Source organism: Natator depressus, chromosome 23 (genome assembly GCF_965152275.1).
Source record: "Natator depressus isolate rNatDep1 chromosome 23, rNatDep2.hap1, whole genome shotgun sequence".
Lineage (NCBI taxonomy): Eukaryota > Metazoa > Chordata > Testudines > Cheloniidae > Natator > Natator depressus.
In genome coordinates, this window is record NC_134256.1 from 22877685 (window position 1) to 22904459 (window position 26775).

Here is a 26775-nt window from a genome sequence, read left to right on the forward strand (position 1 = left end):
GATACCGTGGCCAGTCCTTTCCTGCCCGTTGGTGCCCGGAATGTCCCCAGGAAATTTGGAGTCTGTGGATTTGGGGAGGGGGAGGAAATTAGAAAATGGAGGGGATACATGGGGAGCCCCCGCCTGGCATCCGGTTAGCACGGCCACCGTTTTAGCACCTCGGCCATTGGGTGGAGATCAAAGAGCCCACAGGTGGGGGATGAGAAACTGACACCTTCTTCAGGCCAGCTCCCCGAGGGACCGTAACCGGGGGACCCCTTGAATGAATGACCCCTCAGAGAAGGGTGGTGAAAATGGGGGGCACAGAGAGTTCCTGGCATGGGGGGGGCAGAATGGGGGACCCTGCTCTGGGGAGACTGGGGGGCACCCAGAGCCCCTGGCATGGAGGAAATTAGGGGACACAGAGGGAGTCTGTGAATAAGAGGGGTTGGGGGGGATGGAGGGGGGCACAGAGCCCCTGGGGGAGCAATGAACTTGCCACAAACCATGGGACTGGCTAGAAAAGCCCCTTAGACCACCAAGGCTGACCTCCCATATAGCCCAGGCTGGTGAATTTCACCGAGGGTCCCCTGCGCTGAGCCCACTGACTTGGCTAAAGCCCCTTCTGTAAAGGGATCTGGCCCGGACCTGACCCCATGGGAGTCTGGGAATCCACCATGTCCTCAGGTGGTTTGTTCCAAGGGCTCATCACCCACGCTGGGAAAAGTCAGGGCTGCATTTCCAGCTGGGCTGCGTCTGGCTTTAACCCCCAGCCGTGGGTTCTTATTCTGTCTTTTGCTGAGAGAGTAACGAGCTCGTTAGCGCCCAGGAGTCTCTCCCTGCAAAGGTATTTTATCCATCAGAACCAAGCCAGCCTTCGATTGGTCGGGGTGTGGGCAGCGCCCGGGTGGCCCTGATTGTGGGCGGGGTCTGGGCAGCACCTGGCATGACAAGACCCCGATCTCAAAATCAAAGTTTACTGCGGGAACCTTAAGCTATCTGGCATGTCCTCATTTCTTTTTTAAAACTTAAACAAGGTTTTTGCCTGGTCTTTCCTAGGTCGTTTTATTTTCTTATTGATAGGGAAAAAATTCTGCAGCTTACCGAGCTCTGCAAGGGTCTAAGATAGGAAGAGTGAGAGAGAAAGAAAGAAAGATTCTGCTAGAGGGAGCAAAGGGTGCACTGAAGGACGACACAAAAAGAATCGACAATGACTGAAAGATCACACAAAAGGAGGAGTATCCACCCTCCACCTCGCTCTTTTTCTGGGCACCTCGGCTTCCCTGACTCCATCCATTCTTGGCTCTCCTCCCGCCTCCCTGGGGCTCGGTTGTTCTCTTCTCCATCTGCACCTTCTCCTCGCAAACCCGGGTCTAACTCCTGCCTCCACTCCCAGATCGACCTCACCAAGCAAAAATCCGGCCATCTCCTGGCTATCTAACCAGCTCCTCACCCCAGCTTGCCTGTCACGGTCGACGCGGGCCTTCCTCTCACGTGTGGACTCCGTGGAAGTTTTGAGGATGCCGCCCGACGTCCTCAAGATCCAGCTTTTCCTCTCTATCCTCGCCCCACTGCATCGTCCGTGCGATCTTGCCCGGCTCATCCCTGCCTGGAATGGGCGGGGGGCCCGAAATCCTCCTCCAAGCCCATTTCTCTGACCACATTGCCCCTAAGAAGAGAAGAACGGCCACGCCGGGTCAGTCCAATCGCTGCTGACAGCGGCCAACGCCAGGTGCTTCAGAGGGAATGAACCGTGATCCACCCCGTCACCCAGTGCCAGCTACTGGCAATCAGAGGTTTAGGGACACCCAGACCATGGGGAGGCAGCCCTAGCCATCCTGGCTAATAGCCACTGATGGACCGATCAGCCATGAACTTATCTAACGCGTTTTCGAACCCTTGCAGCCCTCCACTGACACCCCCTTCTCTGGCACATCAGACATAAGCCATTTGGACAATGAGAAGGAGTTTTTTTTAACCACATGAGGAACAAAAAGGACCCTGAGAACAGTCCATTCCTTGATGGAAATGGTAAACTTACCAATACTAGCACAGAACAGGCAGACGTGGTCAATAAATATTTCTGTTCTGAGTAAGAAAAACAGACATTGCAGGCTCATCGGACGAGTGATGACAACACTCTTTCCATTCCACTAGTGTCTCTGGAGAATGTTACACAGACACTACTCAAAATCAAACATTTTTAAATCATGTGGCCCAGAGAACTTCAATCCAAGAGTTTTACAAGAGCTGGCTGAGGAGCTGGGTGTACTGTTACTGTTGCTTTGGAGCACTGGGGAAGGTCCAGAAGACTATAATAAATCAATGTGCCAATTTTTTAAAAGAGGGTGAATGGGATGATCTGGGTAATTATAGGCCTGTCAGCCTGACATCCATCCTGGGCAAAAGAACAGAGAGGCGGATACAGGACTCAATCAATGAAGAATTAAAAGAGAGTGATGTAATTAATGTCAATCAACAGGGGTTTATGGGAAAATAGATCCGGTCAAACTAACTTGATATCTATTTTTAACGAGATTACACGTTTGGTTGCTAAAGGTGACAGTGCTCATGTAACAGGCAGACTTTGCCGAGGCGTTTGACCTGGTCGCGCATAACACGGATTAAAAATTCACACAATGTAACATTAACACAACCCACATTAAATGGCGTAAAAACCAGCTAACTGATAGATCTCAGAATGTAGCTGTAAACGGGGAATGATCCTCGAGTGGGTCTGTTTCCAGTGGGGTCCCCTGGAATCAGTTCTCGGCCAGGCATGTTGATAATGCCCTAGAAGAAAATATAAAATCATCCCTGATAAAGTTTGCAGATGGCTCAAAAAATGGTGGGTAAATTCTGCAGGGGGGCAGGTCAGAGCCACCGAGCCACCAGGAGTGCCTGGGAATCCGGGCATAAGCTAACAATGTGTGGTTTCGTATACGGCTAAACGTGAACGTGTCCACGTAGGAACAAGAACGCCGGCCGTGCGAAGGGTGGGGGCTCTGTCCTGCGAAGCAGCGACTCTTCGGAGCGAGGAATCTAGGACTGTATAAGGTCTCTGGCAGCTGATCTAGCACCGTCGCTACCCGGAGCTCCACTCCTGCCCCTGCCCTCGCCGGGCCCCCGACCCCAGCCTCCGCCGCCCGCGTCACTCCCCAGCGAGCATCTTCGGGCTCGGGTGCACGGCCCCGCTGACATCCACCCCGTTCTCCGCCCCCTCTGCCAAGACACCTCAGGGAAAACCTTGGAAAGGGGGAGGCTGCCGGGGCACGGAGCTGGCTGCAACAGGGACTTGTCGTTTCCTTGCAGTCCCTGTTTGGACCCGCCCTGGGTCCCTTGTCTCCGGCGGGAAGCTCTGCGGGGGGCAGGGACTGTCTTTTCGTTGTGGGTTTGTACGGCGCCTGGCACAGTGGGGTCCTGGGCTGTGGTTGGGGCACCTAGGAGGTACCGTAATACACCTAATAGACACTGTACAGCTCCCGGCGCAATGGGCCATCACCCAGATGAACGATGGAGTGAAAGAGGAGATCACGGAAAGCACGACAGACGGGCAGGGGAAGGTGCTAATGAAAGAGGACGAGGGTGACAGGCGGAGAGCGAGACAGTGAAAGACAGGGGCTGACAGTGACCGAAGGAAGGGAGGCTGGAGGGAAAGAGTGTGAGACACGTGCGAGAGGAACGAAGAAGTGAAAGAGATGGGAAGAACGAAAGCGCGCGAGAGCAGGACAGGCCTAGAGAGCAGGAACGGAGGGAGACAAGGCCAGAGCAGGGGAGGAAAGTGAGGGCTCCGTGGCCAGCCAACCCTGTTCCCTCCACCCCCCAGCAGTGCTAGCACAGCCCAGAGGCGGGCACATGGCGACAGAGATAACGCTATCTCCCGGCTCAGGCTGGACTGCTGTCACCCGGCTGTCACTGCCGGGAGAACGGGGGAGCAAGGCAGAGCCGGAGACTGAACCCAGTTGTCCTGACTTCCAGCTCCCCCTCTAACCACTAGCCCCCCTCCCATCCCAGAGCTCAGGAGAGAACCCAGGAGTCCTGGCTCCCAGCCCCTCTGCTCTAACTACCGGACCCCACTCCCCTCCCAGAGCCAGGGAGAGAACCCAGGAGTCCTGGCTCCCAGCCCCCCTGCTTTAACTCACTAGCCCCCCTTCCCCTCTCAGAGCTGGGGAGAGAACCTAGGAGTCCTGGCTCCATACACAGAACCAGACCAGGGGGCAAGGCATTTCCAGGAAAGGGGCCAGGAGTCAGTTCACAGTAAACAAAAGCCATTTAATTACAAAACTCAGTGTCACCACAGAGTCCAGAGAGCACCAGGAACCAGAGGGGGAGATGCTGGGGGGACAGACAGACAGACTGCAGGTCCCTATTACAGGGACTATATAGGGATCTGGTGCCAATCTTCACCCTCCACAGGGCTGATTCAGAGCCAGCGCCCCCTAGAGGGGACAGGCCCCATGTCCCATCTTCACCCTCGCATCACATAAGGGGCCACCCATTCGGGGTCCACCACAGATTCCTCCACGGGCCGCTCGACGTGGAAGTCGCGCTGGTGCGGGGGTCCCTGCCGGGCCTTCCTGCCCCCGCGCTGGGGAACGGGGAGCTCCGAGTGGTGGGCGGGCAGCGGGGGGGTGAAGAAATAGGGATGCAGCAATGCCTGGGGGGGGGAGGGGGGAAGAAAGGGTTAACCTGGTAACACCCCTGCCCCAGCGGCACAGCTGACTAATGGCAGAGTCTGGGTCGCCCTCTGGTGGCAGCTTGAGGTATTGCACTCCCCAACTCTAGCAGAGCGCCCCCTGCTGAGCCCCCTGCCCGGCTCCCACCCCTCGGCACCCCCTAGCACCCAGCTCTGAATGCCAGGGGAGATTAGGGATGGAGGGGAGTGGGGTGCAGTGGGTTGGAGCAAGGGACAAAAAGGGCTGGGAGCCAGGACTCCTGGGTTCTCTCCAGGCTCTGGGAGAGGAGTGGGCTCCCTTACCTGGGCTGCCCTCACGCGCTCCCGGGAAGGGTAGACCAGGAAGCGCTTGAGGAGCTGCAGGGCCTGTGGGGGGGCGTCGGGCAGCACCTCCTCCAGCGGGATGGGCGGGTTGTCTTTGAACGAGATCTTGTTGTAGTCAGGCAGCTCCGTGACCTCCTGCCATGGGAGACGGGTGGTTAGAAAACCCAGGAGTCCTGGAGTCCCAGCCCCCACTGCTCTAACCACCAGCCCCCAGAGCCGGGGGGAGACCCCCCCCGCCACTCACCGGCCAGACGCGCTGGCTGGGGGTGCCCAGCACCCGGAGCACGCAGCAGAGCTGTTCAATGTCGTTCTCCCCGGGGAAGAGGGGCGAATTGTTCAGCAGTTCGGCAAAAATGCAGCCCACAGCCCTGGAGCAGACACAGAAAAGGGGGAGCACGCCAGGGGTTGGGGGGGGGTATGGAACCCCAGGGTTGACTGAACCCTGTCCCCCAGGGTCCCCAGGGTCTGCAGGGCAACCCTCACCATCCCCAGTTACCGCTGTGCCGCAGAGTGGGTGGGGGAGATCATTTAGGGCTCAGACATGGCCCCTGCACCCCACATGAGAGACTCTGGGCCTTCAGGATAAAAAAAAACAACAGGAGTTCCTGGGACTCCTGTCTGGGGAGAGAAGTGTCAAAACGCGACACCCGCCCGAAGAGCCGACTGCTCGCAGAAGTGCGAACTGCCTGAGTGTAACGGATACAGGGGCACTGCCTGAGTCTGCAGAGAGCCTGAGCCGGTTGCTCGCAGAAGTGCGAACCGCCCTGTCACGTCTCCACTGGGGGGTGTGGGAAGGAGACCCCCCCCATACACAGAGGGCTGTGTGGGGGCTGAGACCCCCTCTAGGGCCCCGCTCTGTGGTCTGGCTCCCTTTAAAGAGGGTTGGGCGGTGTGATTATGTGGGGGGAGAGTGGCCAGGGGGCAGGGTGAACAGGGCATGGCTACGGCTGGATTAAGGAGGGAGGGCCCCTTGGCCATGTCCCTCAATTAAGTACGCAATTGAATCCAACTCCAGCAGAGATCTCTGTGTTCCTGACCCCCACATCAGCGGGGGGTGGGGATTCACACTAAAGAGGGGTGTCCAGCCATAGGGGGGCTCAAGCATGGAGGGGAGACTGGAGTAGGGGGCTTCTAATAAATGAGGGGCCGGGGAGCTCACCACAAATCCACCCCTTCGTCATACTTCCGGGCGCCATACAGGAGCTCCGGGGCGCGGTACCACCTAATGGGGAGACGGAGAGACTGTTACACACCTCCATACCAGCCACTAGCCTCTCCCGCTCTAACCCACTAGACCCCGCTCCTCTCCCAGAGCCAGGGAGAGAACCCAGGAGTCCTGGCTCCCAGCCCGGACACTCCCACTCACCTGGTGGCCACCTGGTGGCTGTAGAGCCGGCCTGCGTCACTGGAGAACACCCTGGCGAGGCCAAAATCTGCAATCTTCAGCTGCCCCGCAGAGCTGATGAGTAAATTGGCTGGTTTCAGATCCTGCTGGGAACAATGAGTGGGTTACAGGAGGGGGGATGGGAGTCAGGACTCCTGGGTTCCCTCCCCTGCTCGGGGAGGGGAGTGGTGTCTAGTGGTTAGAGCAGTGGGGGGCTGGGAGCCAGGATTCCTGGGTTCTCTTCCCGGCTCTGGGAGGGGAGTGGGGGCTATGAGTTAGAGCAGGGGGGGCTGGAAGCCAGGGCTCCTGGGTTCTCTCCCTGGCTCGGGGATGGGAGTGGGGCCTGGTGGTTAGACCAGGGGGAGCTGGGGGGTGAGGGGTTGGACTCACCCGGTGCATGATGTTATTGGCGTGGCAGAAGGCCACCCCCTGCAGCAGCATGAGCATGTAGCCTTTCACCTGGGCCTGCGTGAGGGGCTGCTGGGCATTGCGGATCACCTCGGCCAGGTCCGACAGCATGTACTCGAACACCAGCACGAAGCCTGCGCCATGGGGGAACATGGCCTTCAGCTTCACCACCTGTGACGGGGAAGACGGGCAGAGCTGTGAGCCCAGCCAGCCTGATGTCCCGGCCATGCCAGGTCTCAGCCATGAGCACATCGACCCCAGTATCCCGCCTTTGGTCCAAGCCATGGGCCCACCCATCCCAGTGTCTGCTGCCCCTAACCAGTTCAGTCCAGATAGACAGGTGGACACCCATCCATACCTCACTTCTTCTGCTTTCTTGGCATGTTAAATTACCAACTATCTCTCAGCAACAAGAAAGAAAGAAAGAAAAGAAAGAAAAATAGAAAGAAAATGCAGAGAAAAGAATGAACCAAAGAGAAAAAAAAATGAGGGATGAAAAACAAAGACTGAGAAAGGGAATGTAATATAGAGAAAAGAGTGAAACAAGAAAAGAGAAAGAAAAAGAGATCCAGAGAAAGGAATGAATGAAAAAACAAACAGAGGATGAAAAAGAAAGAAAGGGAATATAATACAGAGAAAAGATAGATAGATCTATAGATTGATCGATCTTGGGGGAAAACTTGGTTAGTTTCTAACTGAATTTTTGCAGTTTTTCTCGCGGAAACAAACAAAACAAACAAACAAACCTGACAAAATTTCATTTGGGTCACAATAAAACCTTTTGATGGTTCTCTCCCCCCAACCCACAGTGTTTTTTCGGGGGGTTGATGGAAACTTGAATTTTCAAACAGTTTTGGTGCCTTGAAAACTGCATTTTGGGGCAGTTTCACTCTTTGTTGATTTTGTTTTGCCCAGCTCTAGAAGCGAATGAACGAAAAGAGAGAAAGACCAAAAAAAGCAGCAGAGAAAACGAAAGAAAGAATACAGAGAAAGGAAAAAAGAAACAGGGGAACAAGAAAGAATGAATGAAGGCAGCAACCCAGAGACAGGAGAATAGGGTAGCTGCAGGCCGGGTAGTGGAAGGGGATGCGGAGAAACAGACCCTGGGGTTTCTATTTCTGACCCCCAACACAGTGGCTTTGCCATCACAGAACACCAGTGCTGTAGGGCTGGAAGGGACCCCAAGAGGTCACCTAGCCCAGACCCCACTAAACCCCAGTCCCCTCCCAGAGCCAAGGAGAGAACCCCAGGAGTCCTGGCTCCCTGCCCCCCACTCACATGCTGATTCTCCTCAATCTCCTGTAGTGCTTTGATCTCCCGCAGCGCCTGGTTCGGGATCCCGTCCTCCAGTCTCCGCAGAGCAACCTTCTTCAGCGCCACAGTCTCCCCCGACTGTGGAGCAGGGAAGCAGTGAGAACAGAACCCAAGAGTCCTAGCTCCCGCCATCCCCCCTGCCCCAACCACTAGATCCCACTCCCCACTCCCAGAGCCGGGGAGAGAACCCAGGAGTCCCGGCTCCCGCTCCCCCCCAGAGCCAGGGAGGGAACCCTGGTGTCCTAGCTCCTGCTTCCCTTGCCCCCAAACACTAGACCCCACTCCCCCTCCCAGAGCTGAGGAGAGAACCCTGGCAGCCTGGCCCCCAGCCCTGGCTGTGCGGATCAGATTGAGGGGGGACATTCTCACCTCTATGTTCTTGGCTTTGAAGACGATGCCGTGGGCTCCTTCCCCGATCCTGCCCAGGATGCTGTACTGATCCATGCTGGGCTGACTGGTTTGCACTGGGACCTGTGGGGGAGAGGAATTTACACCCTATTAGGGGCCCCCCCACCCCCGAAAGGGGCACTCGTCATTGTGGCATACCAAGGGTATGTGGGGGGGCGGGGAATTTGCCCTGTCCCATAATGGCCTGCTCCTCACCCCATATACTGAGGGAACCCCAATGCTGGGGCACCCGCAGTGCACTATGGGTTATTGGGGGAGCCTCATCCCACAATGCACTGCTGCCTGTCTCAGGCCATACCCCCATTACTAAGGCACCCACAGTGCATTGTGGGATATCAGGGGGTGTCCTATTTCATAACCCACTGCTTCCTCACCCCATATCTGTGGGGGGGACCCCCTTTCCCTTCCCACAATGCACTGCTCCAGGCAACCCCCTCCCCAATTTCTGGGGCACCTGCAGTGCATTGTGGGATACTGGGGGGGGTCCCTTTCCCTTCCCATAATGCACTGCTCCCTCTCAAGTTGTGGCCCCCATATCTGGGGCACCGCAGTGCATTGTGGGATACTGGGGGGGCACCCTATGTCATAATGCACGGCTTTCTTGCCCTATAGGACCGCCCCATCCCACAATGCACTGCTCCCTCCCTAGCTACCCCCAATTCCTGAGGCACCCCAGTAGAGGGGGAGCGCCCCTTCCCACAATGCACCGCGCCGCGCTCTCCCCCCACAGCCCCAGTACCTGGCGGGCGCCCTGGCAACCGGGGCCCAGTTGCCTAGCAACGCACCCGGAACTGCCCGAAGCCGGCATGGGCCCAGTCACATGACAAGGGGCTGGGAGCCCGGACTCCTGGGTTCCCTCCCCGGCGCTAGGGGGTTGGGATTCTCTGACCCATCCCCCCCGTCCATCTAGTGCCTGGCTCTGCCCCCAGCAGCCCCCTAACAGGGGCGCTCCCCAGCCCCTGGAGCCCCCATGCGCAGAACCCAGGAGTCCTGGCTGCCAGCCCCCACCCCGGCTTTAAAATGCCCAAATCCGCCACCCCGTTTGGTGCCCCCTGGTGGGTTCCCCCCCTTCCCTAACTCCCTGCCCCAAAGGGTCCCGGTCTCCTCCACTGCACCCCACGCCCAGGCTTTCGGTGTGCAGACTCCTTGCCACCGCCCCCCTCCCGTGCCATGCGTCTGTCTGGGAGATCAGCCCTTCTGGGGGGGCCCATTCCCCACCTCAGGGGGCACGGAGTGGGGGGCTCTTCTGCCCCAAAAAATCCATGCCTGCCTTGACAGGAGCTAGTGGTTAGAGCAGTGGGGGCTGGGAGCCCGGACCCCTGGGTTCTTTCCCCAGTTCTGGGAGGGGAGTAGGGTCTAGTGGGTTAGAGCAGGTGGGGCTGGGAGCCCGGACTCCTGGGTTCCGAGCCCATCTCTGAGAAGAGTGGGGACAGAGGTGCTGAAACACAGTTGCTGCTGTTTGGGGTGTCTCTGTCTGTGACCCTCCAGTGCCCTCCCCAACCCATAGGCTGCGGCCCACAGCTGCTTAGGACTGCTCAGGGGATTTTGAAATGGATCAGCCCTGGGGGCTCAGCAGGAAGCAGGAGATGCCCCAAGAAAGGCATCTCAAGCTCCTTAAGCCCAGGCACGGGTGGAGATGAATTTGCGGGGGGACCATGAGAGTGAAAGGGAGTGAGTGTAGTTGGGTGCTGACAGTACAAGGCAGGAGCAGAGGTTAACCCCCGGCATGACAAGTCAGGCTGCTGCGATTCAGCCCTTGCTTCTGTGCCAGACACACCTCTTTCCATGCCTCGGTTTCCCTCTCTCTGCAAGGGGGCATTTTGTCTGATCAGAATACAAACACTTAAAAGCAGGAACTGCCTGAATAGGTCCGTGACAGCCGGGGGGAGGGTCTCCTGCTCTGGCCATGCTGCCCTCTTGGTGGAAGAGCTGAGGTCCAATCTCATACTCTCCTCAGTGCTGGATGGAATGATCAGCCATCTGGTTCAGCTCCCCTATACTGCTCTCCAAGAGGGGGATTCTCTATTCATTTAACCAGAGAACCAAAGCTGATGGAAGACAAACAGGGTCCCCCACCGCTGCACTACAATCACTAGACCCCACTCCCCTCCCAGAACCAGGAGAGAACCCAGGAGTCCTGGCTCCCAGCCCCCACTGCTCCACCCACCAAACTCCATTCCCATCCCTGCATCACAGCACCCCCCACTGGCAGGCAGATCATTAAACACTCTGACACACCAGCAAATCACTTTCTCTATTTTGCACCTGGAAAAAAAAAAACTGACACCTTTAAAAACATCTTTAAATACAAACACTCTAAAAGAGGTGAAAGTGGGCTCAGAACTGGGCATTGTGGGGGGGGGGGGCGGCACAGCACGCCCTGACAGCAGGGGGACAGAACCTTAATTGGGACAGGTTGGGGATACACACCAAGGTGGTGTTTCACAGCTGGATTGGGGGGACATCAGAATTCACTGGTTATGAAAATGGAGATCACACCCCTTGGGGGGGGGGGGGGGAGAGGCAAGACAGCCCAAGGGTGTACTGTTTTATGTCATATTTATTTCAAGAGACCCACGTGGCTTCATTCCAAGAGATGCCTCTCCCCAGCCCCCCCATCTCAGGAGCAGGGATGCCGGGAAACCTCTAACACTGAGGCTCCGTGTCACTACAAGGTTCGGGGGGCTGCCGTAAGATAGGCACCCCCAGTGCAGGGCTGGGAGCACCCCATCATCTATAACCCTGCAGCCCCCCTAAGTTTCACCCCAGCTAAACAGGGTGATACAGCCATCTCGTGCCCTTTCAGGCATGTATTGAACTCTATTTTTAAGCTGGAAATAGGAGCACTTCCAAATAGAACGGGGGGGCGGGGGAGCTCCAAAAAGGAGGCTCCCCACTGAGAGCAGATGCCAACCCCCTAATGTATACTGTAGTAGCAAGGAAATATAGACAATCCCCTGCCCCATAATCCCCAGCCCCCATGCCAAGCTCCCCTCCAAATATGCAAATTTAGAGAGGCTCCCAGCAAACCCCTCTCCCCTCCACAAGCCCATTCAGCATTGCCTCCTGGGGGAGGAATCCAAAAACTGGAGGGACAAGTTGCTGGAATCACATCCTGAGCACCGGCAAGGGGGAGGGGTGAATTAGCTGCAGCTGCCACCCCCCCCAAAAAATAGAGGGGACCCCCAAGTACAAAGAGCTTCATTGATATTGTCCGTAGCCCGGGTATCCTGGAGGCGCTGGGCTGTCCTTCAGGGGCAACTGACTGGGGTCTTCACCGAAAGGGTTAGCTGGTGGGGGGAGAACAAAACTATTAGTGAGAAGGCAGAGATGCAGCCACCTCTGGGTGGGGCAGCTTGGGAACAGCCCCACACAGAGACAGCCTGACCAGTGCTGAAATACAGCCGCCAAGGCTGGAGCTCCTTCATTGTGATCTGCAGTCCCTGCTAGCCCAGCCCTCCCCCAGCGCTCCTCACTCCCAACCCGCAGCCCCCTGCCAGCCCAGCCCTGGGCTCGCCCCAGCTCTGCCGGTGCGCCTCACTCCCGACCCACAGCCCCTGCTAGCCCAGCCCCAGCCAATCCTTACAGTTCTGGAATTGCTGTGCCGTATATCTGGTGAGTAAGATCCCGACTCCTTCTATCAAGGCCAGTAAAATCCCTCCCATCATGGCTGAGCCGACCATGGCCAACGGGCCACCTGGGAAGAAGAAGAAGAGATGTATTAAAAAGAGTTAGGGGCGCCTGGCAGGGGGCCGCTCTCCCCTGGCAGTCAGGGCCAAGCAGCGGAGGGGGGGGGGGAGGGGGTGGAGGAGGATATCGGACAGGACACCAGCAGGGGTGCTGCACAGGACACTCACTGCGGGAGGCGAGTACGGCCCCTGTGAGGGCCCCACTGGTGATTGAGTTCCAGGGATCTTCCTTCCCCCTCATCTTCACCAGGCCGCAGTCGATGGTGGAGAAAAGGCCCCCCCAGACAGCAAAGCTACCTGGGGAAAGGAGGGAGTGGCGATTAGATACACCTCGGCCCCCTCCCCGGCTGCTGGGATCCTCCTGGCCCAGGCTCCCCACGCCGCCCGCCTCCCCCACACAACATCCCCCCTCACCTCCAATCTGCGGCGCTCTGATGCGGATGGCACTAACGCTCCCTTTGAATCGGTGTCGGACGCCCTAGGAGGGGAAGCAACAGAGGAAGAGTTGGGGTGAGATGCTGCATGGCCCCCCAATTCTCCCCTCCCCCAATAGCGATCAGGGAGCCACCCCTCAGGCGTGTGGCCCGCCCCAGCCAGGAGGGCCCAGAGCCATCAGAAAGAAGGGAATCACATCAACAGAATCCAGAGCCTGGGTCCCGCTGATGACGGAGGGTGGGACTCACCACGGGGGCGTTCCGGAAGCCCTTGACGGCCTGGAAGACCCCCCCACCGATCATCCCCATGGTGAAGGCACCGCCGCAGTCGTCCACGATGCGCCATGGGCTGCCGGAAGAGAAGGGAGCTGGTTAGCCAGGCGGGGAGACCTGACAAACAAACCTGGGAGAAACCCTACAAGCAGCCTGGGGGTGGGAACCCTACAGATCCCTGCCAACCCCACGAGAGTGACCCCAGGACAGCCCCCCTCCCCTCGGGACGGCCGACCCTACGGTAAATAATTCCTCCGCCCACGGACCAGCAGCAAGCCGGAGGGAAGAGACCCTACGATGACAACCCCCCTCCGGCCAGCGCCAACCTCGCCTCACGCACCCCCTCCCCTCCCCCGCCACGCCACCCGCGAGAAGAGACCCTACAGCAACAATTCCCCACGGACGGCAAGGGGCCCTACAATAATAATGCCCCCTGCCCCGCCCGGGCAACACCACGGGGTACAAACACCCCTTCCATGCTTGTGCTCTTGGTATTTCCCAACCCGCGCTGCTATGGTGACTTGGTATCTCCCAGCCCATGGAGCCGATGAGAGGTCGGGGGCAGGCCCTTTTCTTCCGCCCTCCCCATTTCTCCCCCCAATGAACTCGCCCGCCCATAGACACCAAAGGGCAGGGACATACCAAGTGACCACGAATAGGGGTGTCTATGGGGCGATAGGCAAGTCCATTGCGGAGAGGGGTCCCTCCCCCTCCACTGCTCCCCCCATGGACTCGCCCACCCTGAGACCACCCAGTAGGCTGGGAGCTACCAAGGGACCAAACATGCGGGGGGAGGCTCCGCTCTGGACCGGCCGGTCAGCTCTCCCTCCCCCTCCTAATGTAGCGGCCCTCAGGCCCCTACCACGGGGAAGAGACCAATTCCCCTCCCAGTGGGCTCGCCCGCCGGGCGGTACCAAGTGCCCCGCGCGGGGGGAGGCTGACCCCGGTCCCGGCCGCTCACCAGGGCTCCCGGGCATATTCCTCCATGACTCCAAGCCGCGACCGCGCGGTCACGTGGGTGCGGTGCACCGCTCCACCCCCTTGTCCCGCCCCGAACGTAACGGGTGAGAGTCCCCCGCGGCCTCTTATTGGGCAGCTGGGATCACGTGTGTTTGTCCCCCCCTTACGTCACAAAGAGGCGCCGGGAGGGGTCTCAGCTCTGATTGGTCAGTTGGAGTCACGTGGCGGAGGAGAACCCACTTTTCCGGCCCTGTGAGCACGTGACGAGGGGATTCCGCCTCTCTATTGGATCTTCTGAGATCACGTGACTTGCGCTGCTCCTTGTCACCAGCTTCTGGGTATCACGTGATAATCACGTCTTCACTCTGATTGGTTTTCTTCGGAGGCTGGACCCTCTGCTCTATCCCTCCGATTGGCCAGCCGGAAAAGGAGAAGCATGACGACACCGCCTCTCTCCCTCCCATTGGCCGGAGCCTGTCACATGGGCGGGGCGGTGGGAGCAAGTTCAGGTGAGCGAGAGGGGAAGAGGAGGCCGCTGATTGGCCCGAGTGTGTCACGTGTGTGGCTGGAGGGTCTAGGGGCAGCCTAGGGAGCGGAGGGACCGGACGGAGACTGGTGGGGGAGGGGCCGGGGGGGGTCCCCCCGGGCTGTGAGAAGGCGGGTGGGGGAGGGGCCGTGGCGGGAGCCGGGGAGGGGCAGGTCTCCCCGGGGGAGGGGGGAGGAGCCCGGGGGGGGCAGGTCTCCCCGGGGGTGCGGGGGGGGGACAGGCCGGGGGGGGCGAGCCCCGGATCCCCCCCACTGACGCTTCTCCTCACCCCAGGTTGGGCCGCTCCAGATGCCGCTGCCGGTGGCGCTCCAGTCCCGCCTGGCCAAGAGAGGCCTCCTCAAGCACGTGGAGCCCGGTGCGTGCGAGACACCCGCGCGCTGGGGGGCGCCGTGGGGCCGGGCGCTGGGGCCGGGGCAGCTCTCCCTGGCAGGCAGGGCCCGGCGCTAAGGGGCTCCGTGGGGCAGGGAGCGGGGCTGGGGGGGGGCGCCGTGGGGCTGGACGCTGGGCTGGGGGAGCTCTCCCTGGCAGGCAGGGCCCAGTGCTAAGGGGCTCCGTGGGGCAGGGAGTGGGGCTGAGGGGGGTGCTGTGGGGCTGGGCACTGGAGCTGGGGGAGCTCTCCCTGGCAAGCAGGGCCCGGCGCTAAGGGGCTCCGTGGGGCAGGGAGTGGGGCTGGGGGGGGGTGCCATGGGGCCAGGCGCTGGGGCAGCTCTCCCTGGCAGGCAGGGCCCGGCGCTAAGGGGCTCCGTGGGGCAGGGAGTGGGGCTGAGGGGGGTGCTGTGGGGCTGGGCACTGGAGCTGGGGGAGCTCTCCCTGGCAGGCAGGGCCTGGCACTAAGGGGCACCATGGGGTAGGGTTCCGCGGAGGGGGTTCTCTGACCCACACTGTCCTTAGAGCCCGAGGAGGAGGTCATCGCGGAGGATTATGATGACGACCACGTGGATTATGAAGCCACCAGAATCGAGAACTTGCCACCCAACTGGTATAAAGTGTTCGACCCCATCTGGTAAGGTTGATCATCCCTGGGCGGTGTTATGTGTGGCTGTTCCCCAGCTGTCCTCCCCCAGAGGTGGCTGCATCTCAGCGTGCATGCTATAACAGCAGGTGAATCTACTCTGTCTCCCCCTGCCCTCCAGCGGTCTTCCCTATTACTGGAACATGGAGAACGACCTGGTCTCCTGGCTCTCTCCCAACGACCCCAGCTCCATCATCACCAAAGCAGCTAAGAAGTTGAAAAACAGCCTAGGTAATGGGAGGGGAGTGGGGTTAGTGGGGGGAGGCAGCTGGGATTCAGAACTCCTGGGCTTCTGTCCCCAGCTCTGGGCAGGGCATGGGGTCCAGGGGCTTAGACTGGGGCAGGGCGGAGGGGCCCGAACGCCGGGGTTCTGTCAGGAGCAGTGTGTGTGTCTCCCCCAGAGGCTGACGAGAAGCCCGAGCGCCCCTACGAGAAGCCCGAGCGCCCCTATGAGAAGCCCGAGCGCGAGGAGGTGAAGGAGCGGCGTTACCATCGCCGGGAGGAGCTGGCGCCATATCCCAAAACCAAGAAAAGTGCGTGCGTGTGGGGGGGGGGGGTGAGGGATGCAGCTGGATCCCTGCCAGCATGGGGGGGACAGGGAGAAAGGAGGATGAAGGATGGGGGTGCTATGACATCCTGGAGAGGGTGGGGCTGAGCCCAGGGTGGGGAGCAGAGTGAATTAGTTCCTGGGGGGATGGGGTTGTATCTGGACTTGGGGGGCGGGGCTTTGGGGGAGCACTCAACTTAGCAGGATCTCTCCCTCCCCCTGCCTTTCCCTCCCCAGGCAGCCGCAAGGACGAGGAGCTAGACCCCATGGACCCCAGCGCCTACTCGGACGCCCCACGGTGAGATCTTGCTGCCCCTTCCCCCTGGGGGGGTATGGTGGGAGGGGGGCTGTAGTCCCACAGTGTGGCTTGGGGGGGTGTTTGAGAGGGCGTAGCAGGTGGGGGAGGGGCCAAGGGAGGGGCTTACAGAGGGGAAGGAGTTTGGGGGAGGGGCCTATTATGGTGGGGTGGGCTGTGGGGGAGGAGCTGAGAGGGGGACTAAGGGGAGGAGTCTATTGCAGTGGGCGGGGCCTACCTGGAGGCTGTTTTACTGACCTGCGCACCCCCCCGCAGGGGCACGTGGTCGACGGGGCTGCCGAAGCGCAATGAGGCGAAGACGGGGGCCGACACGACCGCGGCCGGGCCCCTGTTCCAGCAGCGCCCGTACCCCAGCCCGGGCGCCGTGCTGCGGGCCAATGCCGAGGCCTCCCGCGCCAAGCAACAGGACTGACACCCCCGCCCCCCTTTGTAATAAACCTGCAGAGATGTAGCTGGACCGACCGCAGTGTGTGCCCGGCCTGCAGGGGGTGCTCTCCCCGGCTGACAGGGCTGGTTCTCCGCTCCCTGCCACTTCTGCTCTCCTCTCCCCAGCGAGCTGCCGTACTTCCGCCTCCCAGCAGGGGCGATGGGTTGCCCCTGCTAGAGAAACCAGGTGTCCGGGGGGCAGAGAGAGGGTTTTTCCAAGCCTGCTGCATGGGGTGGTGTGTGGAGCGGGAGGGAAAGATTGGCAAAGCCACGGGGGGGTTGGGGACCTCCTGGTGATGTGCCTTCTGCTCTGCATTGGGGGGGAAGCATGGTTAGGGGCTGGTAGCCCCCCCAAACAGAACTGGAACCCCCCCTTTCCCCTGCCTCGATTTCCTGCTCCGCAACCTGAAACTCTCCCACCCCCTGAATTTCTAGTGAGGGTCACACAAAATGTATTTCCCTGGGTCCTCGAGCCAGAGCTGGGAGAGAACCCAGGAGTCCTGGCTCCCAGCCCCCCCTCCTCTAACCACCAGATCCCCATTCTCCTCCCACAGCTGGGGAGAGAACCCAGGAGTCCTGCAGCCCCACAGATGACAGGACACACGTGACTTAGTGTCAAAATCCATGATGGATAATAAATAGAAAAGGCCACAAGGGGAGTGATAAAAACTGGGGGTTCCACACGGCTGCCCCAAGGGACATTAATACTGAGCGACTCATGCCGGGGTGTCCCCCCCCCCCCAAGCACTGGGGGACTTGAGCGAGGGGGACTGGCCACGCTGTGAGGGGGCGCATCTCCTTCTGGGACCTAGGAATGGCTGTCTGCCTTTTACGCAAGGGTAAACTGAGGCAGGGTGAAGCAGGAAATGGCAGTGAGGTGGAACTCCCAGCCCCCCCAGCTCTAACCCATCAGACCCCACTCCCCTCCCAGAACCGGGGAGAGAACCCAGGAGTCCTGGCGCCCAGCCCTACCCTTCCACTGTATCTCTTCTTTCTGAAAGATGCTGGCAGGATCCCAGGCTGCCTCACCTGGCACCGAGATGCAGCCACCTCTGGGGCAGGGCAGAGGGGCCCCCTCGCCGAAGACGGGGCTGGATGTTCGGAGACGAGGTGACCGTCACGCCCCCCAGTCGCTGCCTCACTCAGGATCCCTTCTCCTTACACGCCAGCCTGCAAGAGAGAAAAAGGGATGGTTGGACTTGGGGAGCTGGAGCCCAGAGAGAGGGTAGACTCCCTGCGCCTGGCTCCCAGCCCTCCCCCACCACTCGACCCCATTGCCCTCCCAGAGCTGGGGAGAGAACCCAGGAGTCCTGGCTCCCAGCCTCCCCCACCCCATCTCACAACCCAGTAGTTGAGGCAGCGCCCTGGAGTGCCCCAGCTCCCCCCACACCCTATGACTGCCCCCTCCCCCAGCAGTAGGGACTCAGGGCTATTAAGAAACTACCCCCCAGCACCCCACTTTCATTGCTAGTAGCGAAGAGTACAAGAGAGACAGTGGGGCTCTGTGCCCCATTCCCCCCCTCCCCCTGGGGCCAGATGGAAGGTGGCCCTCCCTAGAGGGGCAGGCTCCCATGTCCATTTCCCATCCCCCCCACATAGCCAGCCAGCCAGCCAGCCAGTCCCTCCCTGGGGCTCCGGCCTCCTGGCCCATCTCTGGGAGCTGCTGGGAAAGGCCGTTCTGTGCCTCAGTTTCCCCACTGCTGCCAACACGACCTTTGTCTATTTCAACTGGAAGCTGTGGGCGGTAGGGAATGTCTCTCCCTCTGGGTCTGGGCAGCGCCTGGCCCAATGAGGGGCTGAGATCTCAGCTGGGGGAGGGGGTGGCATCAGTGCAGCCCCCGCCCCAATGGTGAGGGGGGCAGCTCTGATCACTGTCTGTGGAGGTCTAGGCAGGGCCCCTCCCATGGAGACTTCCCAATCTCCAGGGGGCCCCAGCAGGAGATAAGACCACTACTGAACATGGCTCTGTACTGTGGGGGGGGGGGGGTTGACTGGCTGGGGGGCAGTGTTGTGGTCACCCCCGCCCCACACTTGGCACCCAGCCCTGGGAGAAGTGGGGGGATCTCAGCTACGGGGGCCGGGTATTTCCCTGCCTGGGGGAAGCTGCTGTAGCAGGACTGGGCTGAGACCTGGCAAACTTCCCGCAGGAGCAGAGCCAGTGTCCCCCAGAGGGGACAGGCCCCGGACCCCATTCCCTGACTCAGCCAGTCCCTGCCCTGGGGCAGGTGGGAGCCAGCACCCCCTAGAGGGGACAGGCCCCGTGCTCCATTCCCTGACCCCCTCACCTGGCTGGCGCCCCCTGGAGGTGCCCATGCCCCATTCCCTGCCCCCCTGAACTGCCCCTGCAGCTAGGTGGGATCCGGCACCCCCTAGAGGGGACATGCCCCGTTCTCCAGCTGTTAGTAGGGTTAGAGGTCTGCACTAACACAAATCCTAGGACTCACCCCCCACACATACACATCCCCCCCCATGTCAATCACCGAGCACGGCAGCTAAATAAATACAGTCTCTTTATTCCGCGCGGCGGCTCTGCACAGACAGGACAGCGGCCGGCAGGGTTACAGGCGTTTAAAAAAACCACCACCACCCCCCACCCCCGTCCGTACAAAACGTGTCACCCGGAATCTATGTTCAATGTTAGTGCCCCAGCAGGAGTGCCCCCCTCCCCGAAAAACACAGCCAGCTGGCCCCTTGGCAAAGCAGCACTCCCCCTGGCTTTGGGGGAGGGAGGGAAACTGAGGCAGACAGAGGGATGGAGCTGAGAATTGAACCCAGGAGTCCTGGCTCCCAGCTCCCCCCTGTTCTAACCCACTAGACCCCACTCCCATCCCAGAGCAGGGGATAGAACCCAGGAGCCCTGGCTCCCAGCCCCACCCCTCAACAGCAGCATAGGTTAGAGTGACACTTAAAATGTATCTCATCGTCTCAGGTATGGGCCAGCCCCCAACATGTCCATCGGCCGTTGCTCCATAGAGTCACTGGGGCCAGCCCCCCAGCTGATGGGAAGGGGTTTGCAGTGGAGTCCCGCGGATGATGCACATTCACACCGGCTGCTCCCCGCTGTGTGGTACCAACAGAGGCCTCTGTTCCCACTGCCAGCGGGATGTGCCTGCCCAGGGACGCCGCCTCCCGACAGGGAAATATTGATTAGTAATTAATGGCAGGTCGCAGCCGTTTGCTCCCACCCAGCCGAGCCCCAAAGAGCTACAGAAACATGGAGCCAGGGCAGGTCAGCGTCCTGGAACACCCAGGGGAAACTGAGGTACAGAGCTGGAGGATGGACTCAGCTGAAATTTACAGACAGCGAGTCCTGACTCCCAGCCCCCCGGCTCTAACCACTAGACCCCACTCCACTCCTAAAGCCAGGAATAGAACCCAGGAGTCCTGGCTCCCATTCCCTCTGCTTTAACCACTAGACCCCACTCCCCTCCCAGATCCAGGGAGAGAACCCAGGAGTCCTGGCTCCCAGTCCCTCCCCCATGATTTAACATGTTGGGGGGCTGGGCTTGAGAGTACTCAGCAAAAGGGGGTGCTGTGGGGAATCCAGGGGGCAGCACTCCTATGCTGCCCGGGTGAACCATCACCCTTTGGAATGGTGGCGAGTCCTTCCTCCACGTGTCAGCTTGGTACGGCCGAGCCATTCCTGGGGGTTCCCTCCCGCCCCCCGTCTTGATGCTCCGTCCATCGGGGCTGCTTCAGGATCGTACAAAAATAATTCTCTGGCTCAATCCATTTGCCGAACCTCCGCGGCTTGGGGGGACGAGAATCAGGATCTCTCCCCCCTGTAGTGTGCACCTAAATGCCTCTCCTGGGCCGAAGGGGGGGTGTCAGTCATCCTGACCCAGGAGAGGGGAACAGGGTCTGAGCTGGAGCAGGGTGGAGGACAGACATGGGGCAGGGTTGGAAAGTGACTGGCTTGGAGGGAGACAAGGTTATATGGGGGAGCAGCAGTGGAATGATTGGATGGGGGTGGAAAAGGGGGACATGCTTCTCCCCAAAGACCTATCAAGTGAGAGAGACTTGGGGGGGAAGCCAAGGTAGAAGGAGGGGCAGAGAGATGTGGGGGGTTAAGGGCAGGTGCGGGGCAGGGAGAGGCTATGGAGGGGGCTCAGGGAGATGGAGGGGCTCACAGCCCAGAGAAGGGGTGCAGGAGAGACCCCCCCCAACCCGCCCCCTTGCAGACCTCACTCGACCAGCACTGACTTGGGCGGGTAGCCCGGCTCGCTGTGCTCCTTGCCAAGGGGCAGCGGGGTGGTGGGCTCCTTGCGGGGGCCCAGGGGCGGCCCGGCCTTGGGCAGACTGTACATGTAGACGGCCCCGATGACCAGCCCCGCCCCCAGGACGAAGGGCGGGTGCAGGCGGAAGCCGAAGAGGTGCATGGAGGCCACAGTGGAGGCCACAATGGAGAGCGAGGTGGCGAAGCCCTTGAGGATGTTGTCCGCGTACTTCACCACCACGGCCACCAGGAGGCCGCCGAAGGCCTGGTTGAGGATCACGCCCCACACCACTGGGCTGTAGCCATGGAAGAAGCCTTGGGCGGCCACGGCTGCCCCCTCGGCCCACCACATGCCTAGCAGCCCCAGCAGGGTCCCGAAGATGCCCAGCTGCACATTGCGCAGCCAGACGGAGGCTGAGCTGCCCTTCAAGATCTTCTCGAAGTAGACGCCGGCGAAGCCCGAGGAGAGGCAGGAGACCACCACGGCGACCAGCCCAACCACGTAGCTCTGGCGGGCTGTGCCCGGGGAGCTCTGCCCGCCAGCCTGGCCCTGCTCCACCTGGACGATGGCCACACCGGAGAAGAGCAGGAGCAGCGACAGCCACTGCAGGCGTGACAGGCTCTTGCGGAGCATCAGGACCGAGAAGATGGCCGTGGTCAGGATCTTCAGCTGGTAGGTGACCTGCGGGGCGGCGGGCAGGCAGGTCAGAACGGCGGGGGGCCAGGCTGGCATCCCCTCCTGACTGCCTGCCAACCCACAGATCCTCCCCCAGTCCCACATAGGACCCACCACCCGGTATCCCCCGGTCACACCGACGGACCCATCAAGCCCAGCGTCAGGGCTGGGGTCCCACCTGGAAGGTGGCTGCCGGCAGGTTGGAGATGGCAACGTACTGGAGGTTGTTCTGCAGCGTGTAGATCAGCGAGGGCACCGCCAGCTTCAGCGTATCCACGTACTGCAGCACCACGGCGTCGTACAGGAACAGGGCGAACTGCTTCATGTTGCCTGCGGGCAGAGCGCACGCCGGGGACGGCTCACCAGTCTGCCTGGCGCGGCACGGTGCCCCCGCCAGCCCAGACTGCCGGGGAGAGCGCCCCCTCCCCAGCCTCCTGCCCACTCCGCACAGCCCGGCCCGGCCTGCCAGGGGAGAGCGCCCCCTCCCCAGCCTCCTGCCCACTCCGCACAGCCCGGCCCGGCCTGCCAGGGGAGAGCGCCCCCTCCCCAGCCTCCTGCCCACTCCGCACAGCCCGGCCTGGCCTGCCAGGGGAGAGCGCCCCCTCCCCAGCCTCCTGCCCACTCCGCACAGCCCAGCCCAGCCTGCCAGGGGAGAGCACCCCCTCCCCAGCCTCTGTCCTACAGCGCCCGGCCTACCAGGAGAGAGCGCCCCCTACCCAGCCTCTGTCCTACAGCACCCAGCCTGGACTGCCATGGGAGAGCACCCCATACCCAGCCCCCTGCCCTACAGCACCCCCCAGTGCCCAGCCCGGCCTGCCAGGGGAGAGCGCCCCCGACCCAGCCCCCTGCCCACAGCCCAGTCCCCGCTACCTCGTTTCTGGAGGAAGATGAGCAGCAGGCAGGTGGCTCCCTTGAGGAGCTCAGCCATGACCACGGCCGTGGTGGCGAAGAAGCGCTCCCCGGGCAGGGTTCGCACATAGCGGATGCTCAGGATGAGCGAGGCGTTCTGGACCACCAGCACCGCCAGGCTGATGTACTTCAACCGATGGTTCCCTGCCGGGACGGGGACAGGTCAGACCCAGAGCAGCCAGCCTGGCATCCCCCTCTCCCCATCAGACCCCCCATGGCCTTTCACACACACCCCTTCCCTGCAATGCTGCACCCAGCCAATCCCCTAATGCCAAAATCCCACACCCTCCCTCGCACACTGATCCACTGCACATGTAGAAGGCAGACTTCCCCCTCCTGGCTCCACCACACACGGGACGCATTCAGGGGGCTTGCGGCCCTGAGATGCAGCCACCTCTGGGGCGGGACAGCTGGGAAACAGCCACACACAAGGTGCATGGGGATGGCTCGCGGCGCTGAGATGCAGCCACCTCTGGGACAGGGAAGCTGGAGAACAGCCACACATAACGCTGCACAGGGATGGCTCGCCCTCTCCCTCAGGTGGTTCAACACTTATTTTCAGCCTCAATCACTGCCTGGCCAGTTTGTCCGCATTTCTTCTCGTGCCAGGGTTGTCGCTTAGCATCAGTAGTTCTTCCCCTGGTGCTTCAACCCCCACCCCTGTCAGCCCGCGTTTTCGGCTCAGCTAGGCCAACTAGGCCCATGGCGAGATCGGTTCACTGCTCCCCCGATCAGCCTTCCTCTGCCCACTTTTTTCCCTCGGACGCGGGCTGCCCAGAATAGAACACAGGAGTCCGGAGGAGGCCCTCATCGTTCATATGTCCCGATCTTGGCTGGAGACACCCCGGGGCCTTTTTCCCCAGCTCCAGCAACCCGATGCACCCAGGTCTTTCTCCTCCTGTTTACAGCCAATGAGCTCCCCACTCAGCCGCCAGAGACGTTACAATGAAACGAAAAACCTCAGCTCTGCAACGGGGCTTTCTACCCTGTGTCTGTACAGCCCCTAACACCATGGAAATCTGCACGGCGACCCAACCATAATTGAAATAATCAACGCCTAGCGCAGTGGAAGTTTGATTGTAGACCCTACCATAATAGAAACTGTCAACAACCACCAAAGATTTTCGCCCATTGGGGAGGGGACCAAGTAGCTCTTGGGAGCTGGGAGACAAGGATTTCTCTGGTCGGAGGCAGGACACCGGGTAGGTGGGCCCACAATCCAATCTAAATGTTGCTTCCCGGCGTGATCGACTGCAGCTAATTTCAACTCATGAGCCCTGGATGAAAGACCAGCACCCAGACTGGCAGCACTTCAGGTGCCCGGGGGTATTTTGGCATCAGCTGAAGGGAATCAGATGCAGCTAAGCGACTGGCTTCCTGCTGCACCCGGCTAAGCAAACACACACCTGTCCGGAGTCAAACCAGGAAACATGAGAAAAGGGTGGGGAATTTCCGTCCCTTGACTGCATTCCAATCCAAGGAATGGTCAGGCTGGCCCAGGGCTACCATAAGAGGGAAATCCGGCCGGCTATGCCGGGAATAGCTCACACAGCACAGAGACGCAGCTGCCTCTGGGGAGGAGCAGCTGGGGAACAGCTACACATAACAGTGCACAACAATTGAGGAAAGGATACATAAGGGGGATCTGTCATCCAACAGAATCGCAGATCAGCCCTGGGGCCAGCGCTGGCTGCTGGGGGAGAGAGGCCCCTGCCGAGCTCCCCGCCCTGCAGCACAGCGCCCCCGGCAGCTTCTTAAAAGTTTTCTGTCCTACCAAAGTACACCTTCTGACTCTGCTGCTCCTTCCCAAGGCCCTTGGATCCCACCTCCGAGTGGGGAGAAGAGCAGGAAATCCCACTCCCCACCCCGTCTTTCTCTACAGGGAGTCTCCCCTTTGTACAACCCGCCCCGTTCATCATGGGGGCCAGAGCTCCCCCTTGTACACCAGACACCCCCCTATGTGTATGGCCAACCCCACACGCTCCCCCTTCAGCAGCAGCAATTCCCTGGTCTTCCCTACTCCACCCCCTGCCCCACTCCCAGACCCCACTGCTCCCATGTTGTCCCGGTGTCTCAACCACCCCCCTTTGTAGTGTCTGCCCCTCCCAGGGCTCCCCCCCCACCGCCTTCCCCTGCATCCACCCCTCCCCCTTCCAGCGTCTCCCCCTGCTCCCCCGCCCCGTTCCTCAGTGTGTCCCCCTCCCTGCAGTGTCTGTCCCTCCCCACATCATCTGCTCCCCCATCAACCCCCTGCCCCCGGCATCTCCCCACGGCAGCATAAGCCCTTTCCCCACAAACTCCCCCCCACCCCGCAAGGCCAGGGACCCCCCCAGGTATCTACCCTTCCCCCCACCCACACCGGTGTCTGCCCCCCCATCACCAGGAGTGACCCATCCCCTCTGCGCTGCCCACTGCCCCCCCCGGCACCCCCCGCCTTCCCATGTCCACTTCCCTCCCAGTCCTGAGCCCCCCATTGGCATCAGCTCCCCCCTGGAGCCCCTTCCCCCCCGGAGCCCCCACACCAGCCCCACCAGCCCCCAGAGCCCCCCCCCCCCCGGAGCCTGCCCCACCAGCCCCCATTGCCCCCCCCGGAGCCTGCCCCCAGAGCCTGCCCCACCAGCCCCCATTGCCCCCCCCGGAGCCTGCCCCACCAGCCCCCCGGGCCCCAGAGCCTGCCCCCCCCCGGAGCCTGCCCCACCAGCCCCCCCCGGCCCCCAGAGTCCCCCCGGCCCCGGAGCCTGCCCCACCAGCCCCCCCCCGGCCCCCAGAGTCCCCCCGGAGCCTGCCCCCAGAGCCTGCCCCACCAGCCCCCGGAGCCCCCCCCCCAGAGCCTGCCCCACCAGCCCCCCCGGCCCAGGGTCTCACCCCCCGGTGCCGCCTGGTCCCCGCCGCTGCCAGCCCCCCCCGCCGCTGCCATGGTGGCAACTGCCCGGCAACCCCCGCACCCCGCCCCGCGGCCACTTCCGCTTCCGGCCCCACCGCGAGAGGCGGGCTAGAGCGGAGCGCGAGCGGGCGGACCATAGAGAGCAGGGGCGGGCTAGAGCGGAGCGCGAGCGGGCGGACCATAGAGAGCGGGGGGGACGGGCTAGAGCGGAGCGCGAGCGGGCGGACCATAGAGAGCAGGGGCGGGCTAGAGCGGAGCGCGAGCGGGCGGACCATAGAGAGCGGGGGGGACGGGCTAGAGTGGAGCGCGAGGACTATAGAGTGCAAGGGGGCTGGCTAGAGCGGAGCCCCAGTGGGAGGACCATTGAGAGCAGGGGTGGCTAGTGGTTAGACCGGGGGGCAGGAGCCCGGACTCCTGGGTTCTCTTCCTGGCGCTGGGAGGGGGGTGGGGGCAGGGTGGGAGCCCGGACTCCTGGGTTCCAGCCCCAGAGCACACACCCCTGGGGCAGCGACCCCTCCCCCGGGCTCCCCTCCAGCCCCCCAGCTCCGTGGTTCGGGGGCGCCGGGGGCCGGGATGCTTCTCAGGGGAGCCCGTGGACGGGGTAATTGCCTCTGGGCACCGCAGGCTGCCGGAAGAGACCGGCCATGTCAGCTACAGGGCACAGGCCCCCTGTCCCGCCCCCCGAGCCAGCCAGGCCCGCCCTGGGCCCGGGTGGGAGCCGGCGCCCCCCAGAGGGGACAGGCGCCTGCCCCATTCCCCGCCCCCCCCGAGCCAGCCAGGCCCGCCCTGGGCCCGGGTGGGAGCCGGCGCCCCCCAGAGGGGACAGGCGCCTGCCCCATTCCCCGCCCCCCCCGAGCCAGCCAGGCCCGCCCTGGGGCCGGGTGGGAGCTGGCGCCCCCCAGAGGGGACAGGCCCCTGCCCCATTCCCTGCCCCCCTGAGCCAGCCAGTCCCCGCCTTGGGGCCGGATGGGAGCCGGAACCCCCTAGAGGGGACAGGCCTCCGCCCCATTCCCCGCCCCCCTGAGCCAGCCAGTCCCCGCCTTGGGGCCGGATGGGAGCCGGAACCCCCTAGAGGGGACAGGCCTCCGCCCCATTCCCCGCCCCCTTGAGCTTTGAAGCCCCAGCCGGGAGTGGGAAGAGCGTGGCTGGGGCGGGGTATGAAACGCTGGCAGGTGTTGGGGTGCGGTTGTTGTCACAGCAGGTGTGCGCAGGGGAGGGCAGGTAAATACAGGGCTGACGTAGGGGACGCCTGGTGAGTGTGTGTGCGTCACTGCTGGATCCGGGAGTGCTGGCTGGAGCTACACCTTTAGTGTGGGTGAGGGGCTGGGAGCCAGGACGCCTGGGTTCTCTCCCCGGTCCTGGGAGGGGAGCGGGGTCCTGTGGTCAGAGCAGGG

The 26775-nt window shown here is 61.7% G+C and overlaps 4 protein-coding genes across 10 annotated transcripts; 1 reads left to right on the forward strand and 3 right to left on the reverse strand.

Annotated features, from left to right (window-relative positions):
• Positions 1–1186: 1186 nt before the first annotated feature.
• Positions 1187–9348, reverse strand: CDK20 (cyclin dependent kinase 20). 5 transcript variants are annotated; one of them, XM_074937907.1, is made up of 9 exons: positions 9232–9348; positions 8454–8555; positions 8049–8162; positions 6753–6941; positions 6345–6466; positions 6138–6200; positions 5223–5346; positions 4958–5113; positions 1187–1648 (listed from the first exon to the last, which is right to left on the reverse strand). In XM_074937907.1, exons 1-9 carry the CDS (start codon positions 9298–9300, stop codon positions 1202–1204), a joined length of 1386 nt encoding a protein of 461 aa, XP_074794008.1. In that variant the 5' UTR covers positions 9301–9348; the 3' UTR covers positions 1187–1201. The 5 variants fall into 5 exon arrangements, with proteins under 5 accessions (XP_074794008.1, XP_074794010.1, XP_074794009.1 ...); XM_074937909.1 differs by lacking the exon at positions 9232–9348 and adding an exon at positions 9146–9230; XM_074937908.1 differs by lacking the exon at positions 9232–9348 and adding an exon at positions 8867–9113.
• A 2281-nt stretch (positions 9349–11629) lies between these two features.
• Positions 11630–13946, reverse strand: TIMM17B (translocase of inner mitochondrial membrane 17B). Of its 2 annotated transcripts, none has more exons than XM_074937919.1 (6): positions 13850–13946; positions 12865–12964; positions 12596–12659; positions 12350–12478; positions 12079–12189; positions 11630–11782 (listed from the first exon to the last, which is right to left on the reverse strand). In XM_074937919.1, exons 1-6 carry the CDS (start codon positions 13873–13875, stop codon positions 11694–11696), a joined length of 519 nt encoding a protein of 172 aa, XP_074794020.1. In that variant the 5' UTR covers positions 13876–13946; the 3' UTR covers positions 11630–11693. The 2 variants fall into 2 exon arrangements, with proteins under 2 accessions (XP_074794020.1, XP_074794019.1); XM_074937918.1 differs by having other exon boundaries at positions 13831–13880.
• A 409-nt stretch (positions 13947–14355) lies between these two features.
• On the forward strand, positions 14356–16721 carry PQBP1 (polyglutamine binding protein 1). 2 transcript variants are annotated; one of them, XM_074937917.1, is made up of 7 exons: positions 14356–14405; positions 14669–14750; positions 15287–15398; positions 15529–15638; positions 15809–15940; positions 16192–16252; positions 16526–16721. In XM_074937917.1, exons 2-7 carry the CDS (start codon positions 14684–14686, stop codon positions 16680–16682), a joined length of 639 nt encoding a protein of 212 aa, XP_074794018.1. In that variant the 5' UTR covers positions 14356–14405; positions 14669–14683; the 3' UTR covers positions 16683–16721. The 2 variants fall into 2 exon arrangements, with proteins under 2 accessions (XP_074794018.1, XP_074794016.1); XM_074937915.1 differs by having other exon boundaries at positions 14376–14463.
• A 645-nt stretch (positions 16722–17366) lies between these two features.
• Positions 17367–25446, reverse strand: SLC35A2 (solute carrier family 35 member A2). Its single transcript, XM_074937914.1, has 5 exons — positions 25363–25446; positions 22459–22641; positions 21767–21918; positions 20900–21594; positions 17367–17866 (listed from the first exon to the last, which is right to left on the reverse strand). The coding sequence occupies exons 1-5, from the start codon at positions 25412–25414 to the stop codon at positions 17839–17841; spliced, it is 1110 nt and encodes a 369-aa protein (XP_074794015.1). The 5' UTR covers positions 25415–25446; the 3' UTR covers positions 17367–17838.
• Between the last annotated feature and the right edge of the window lie 1329 nt (positions 25447–26775).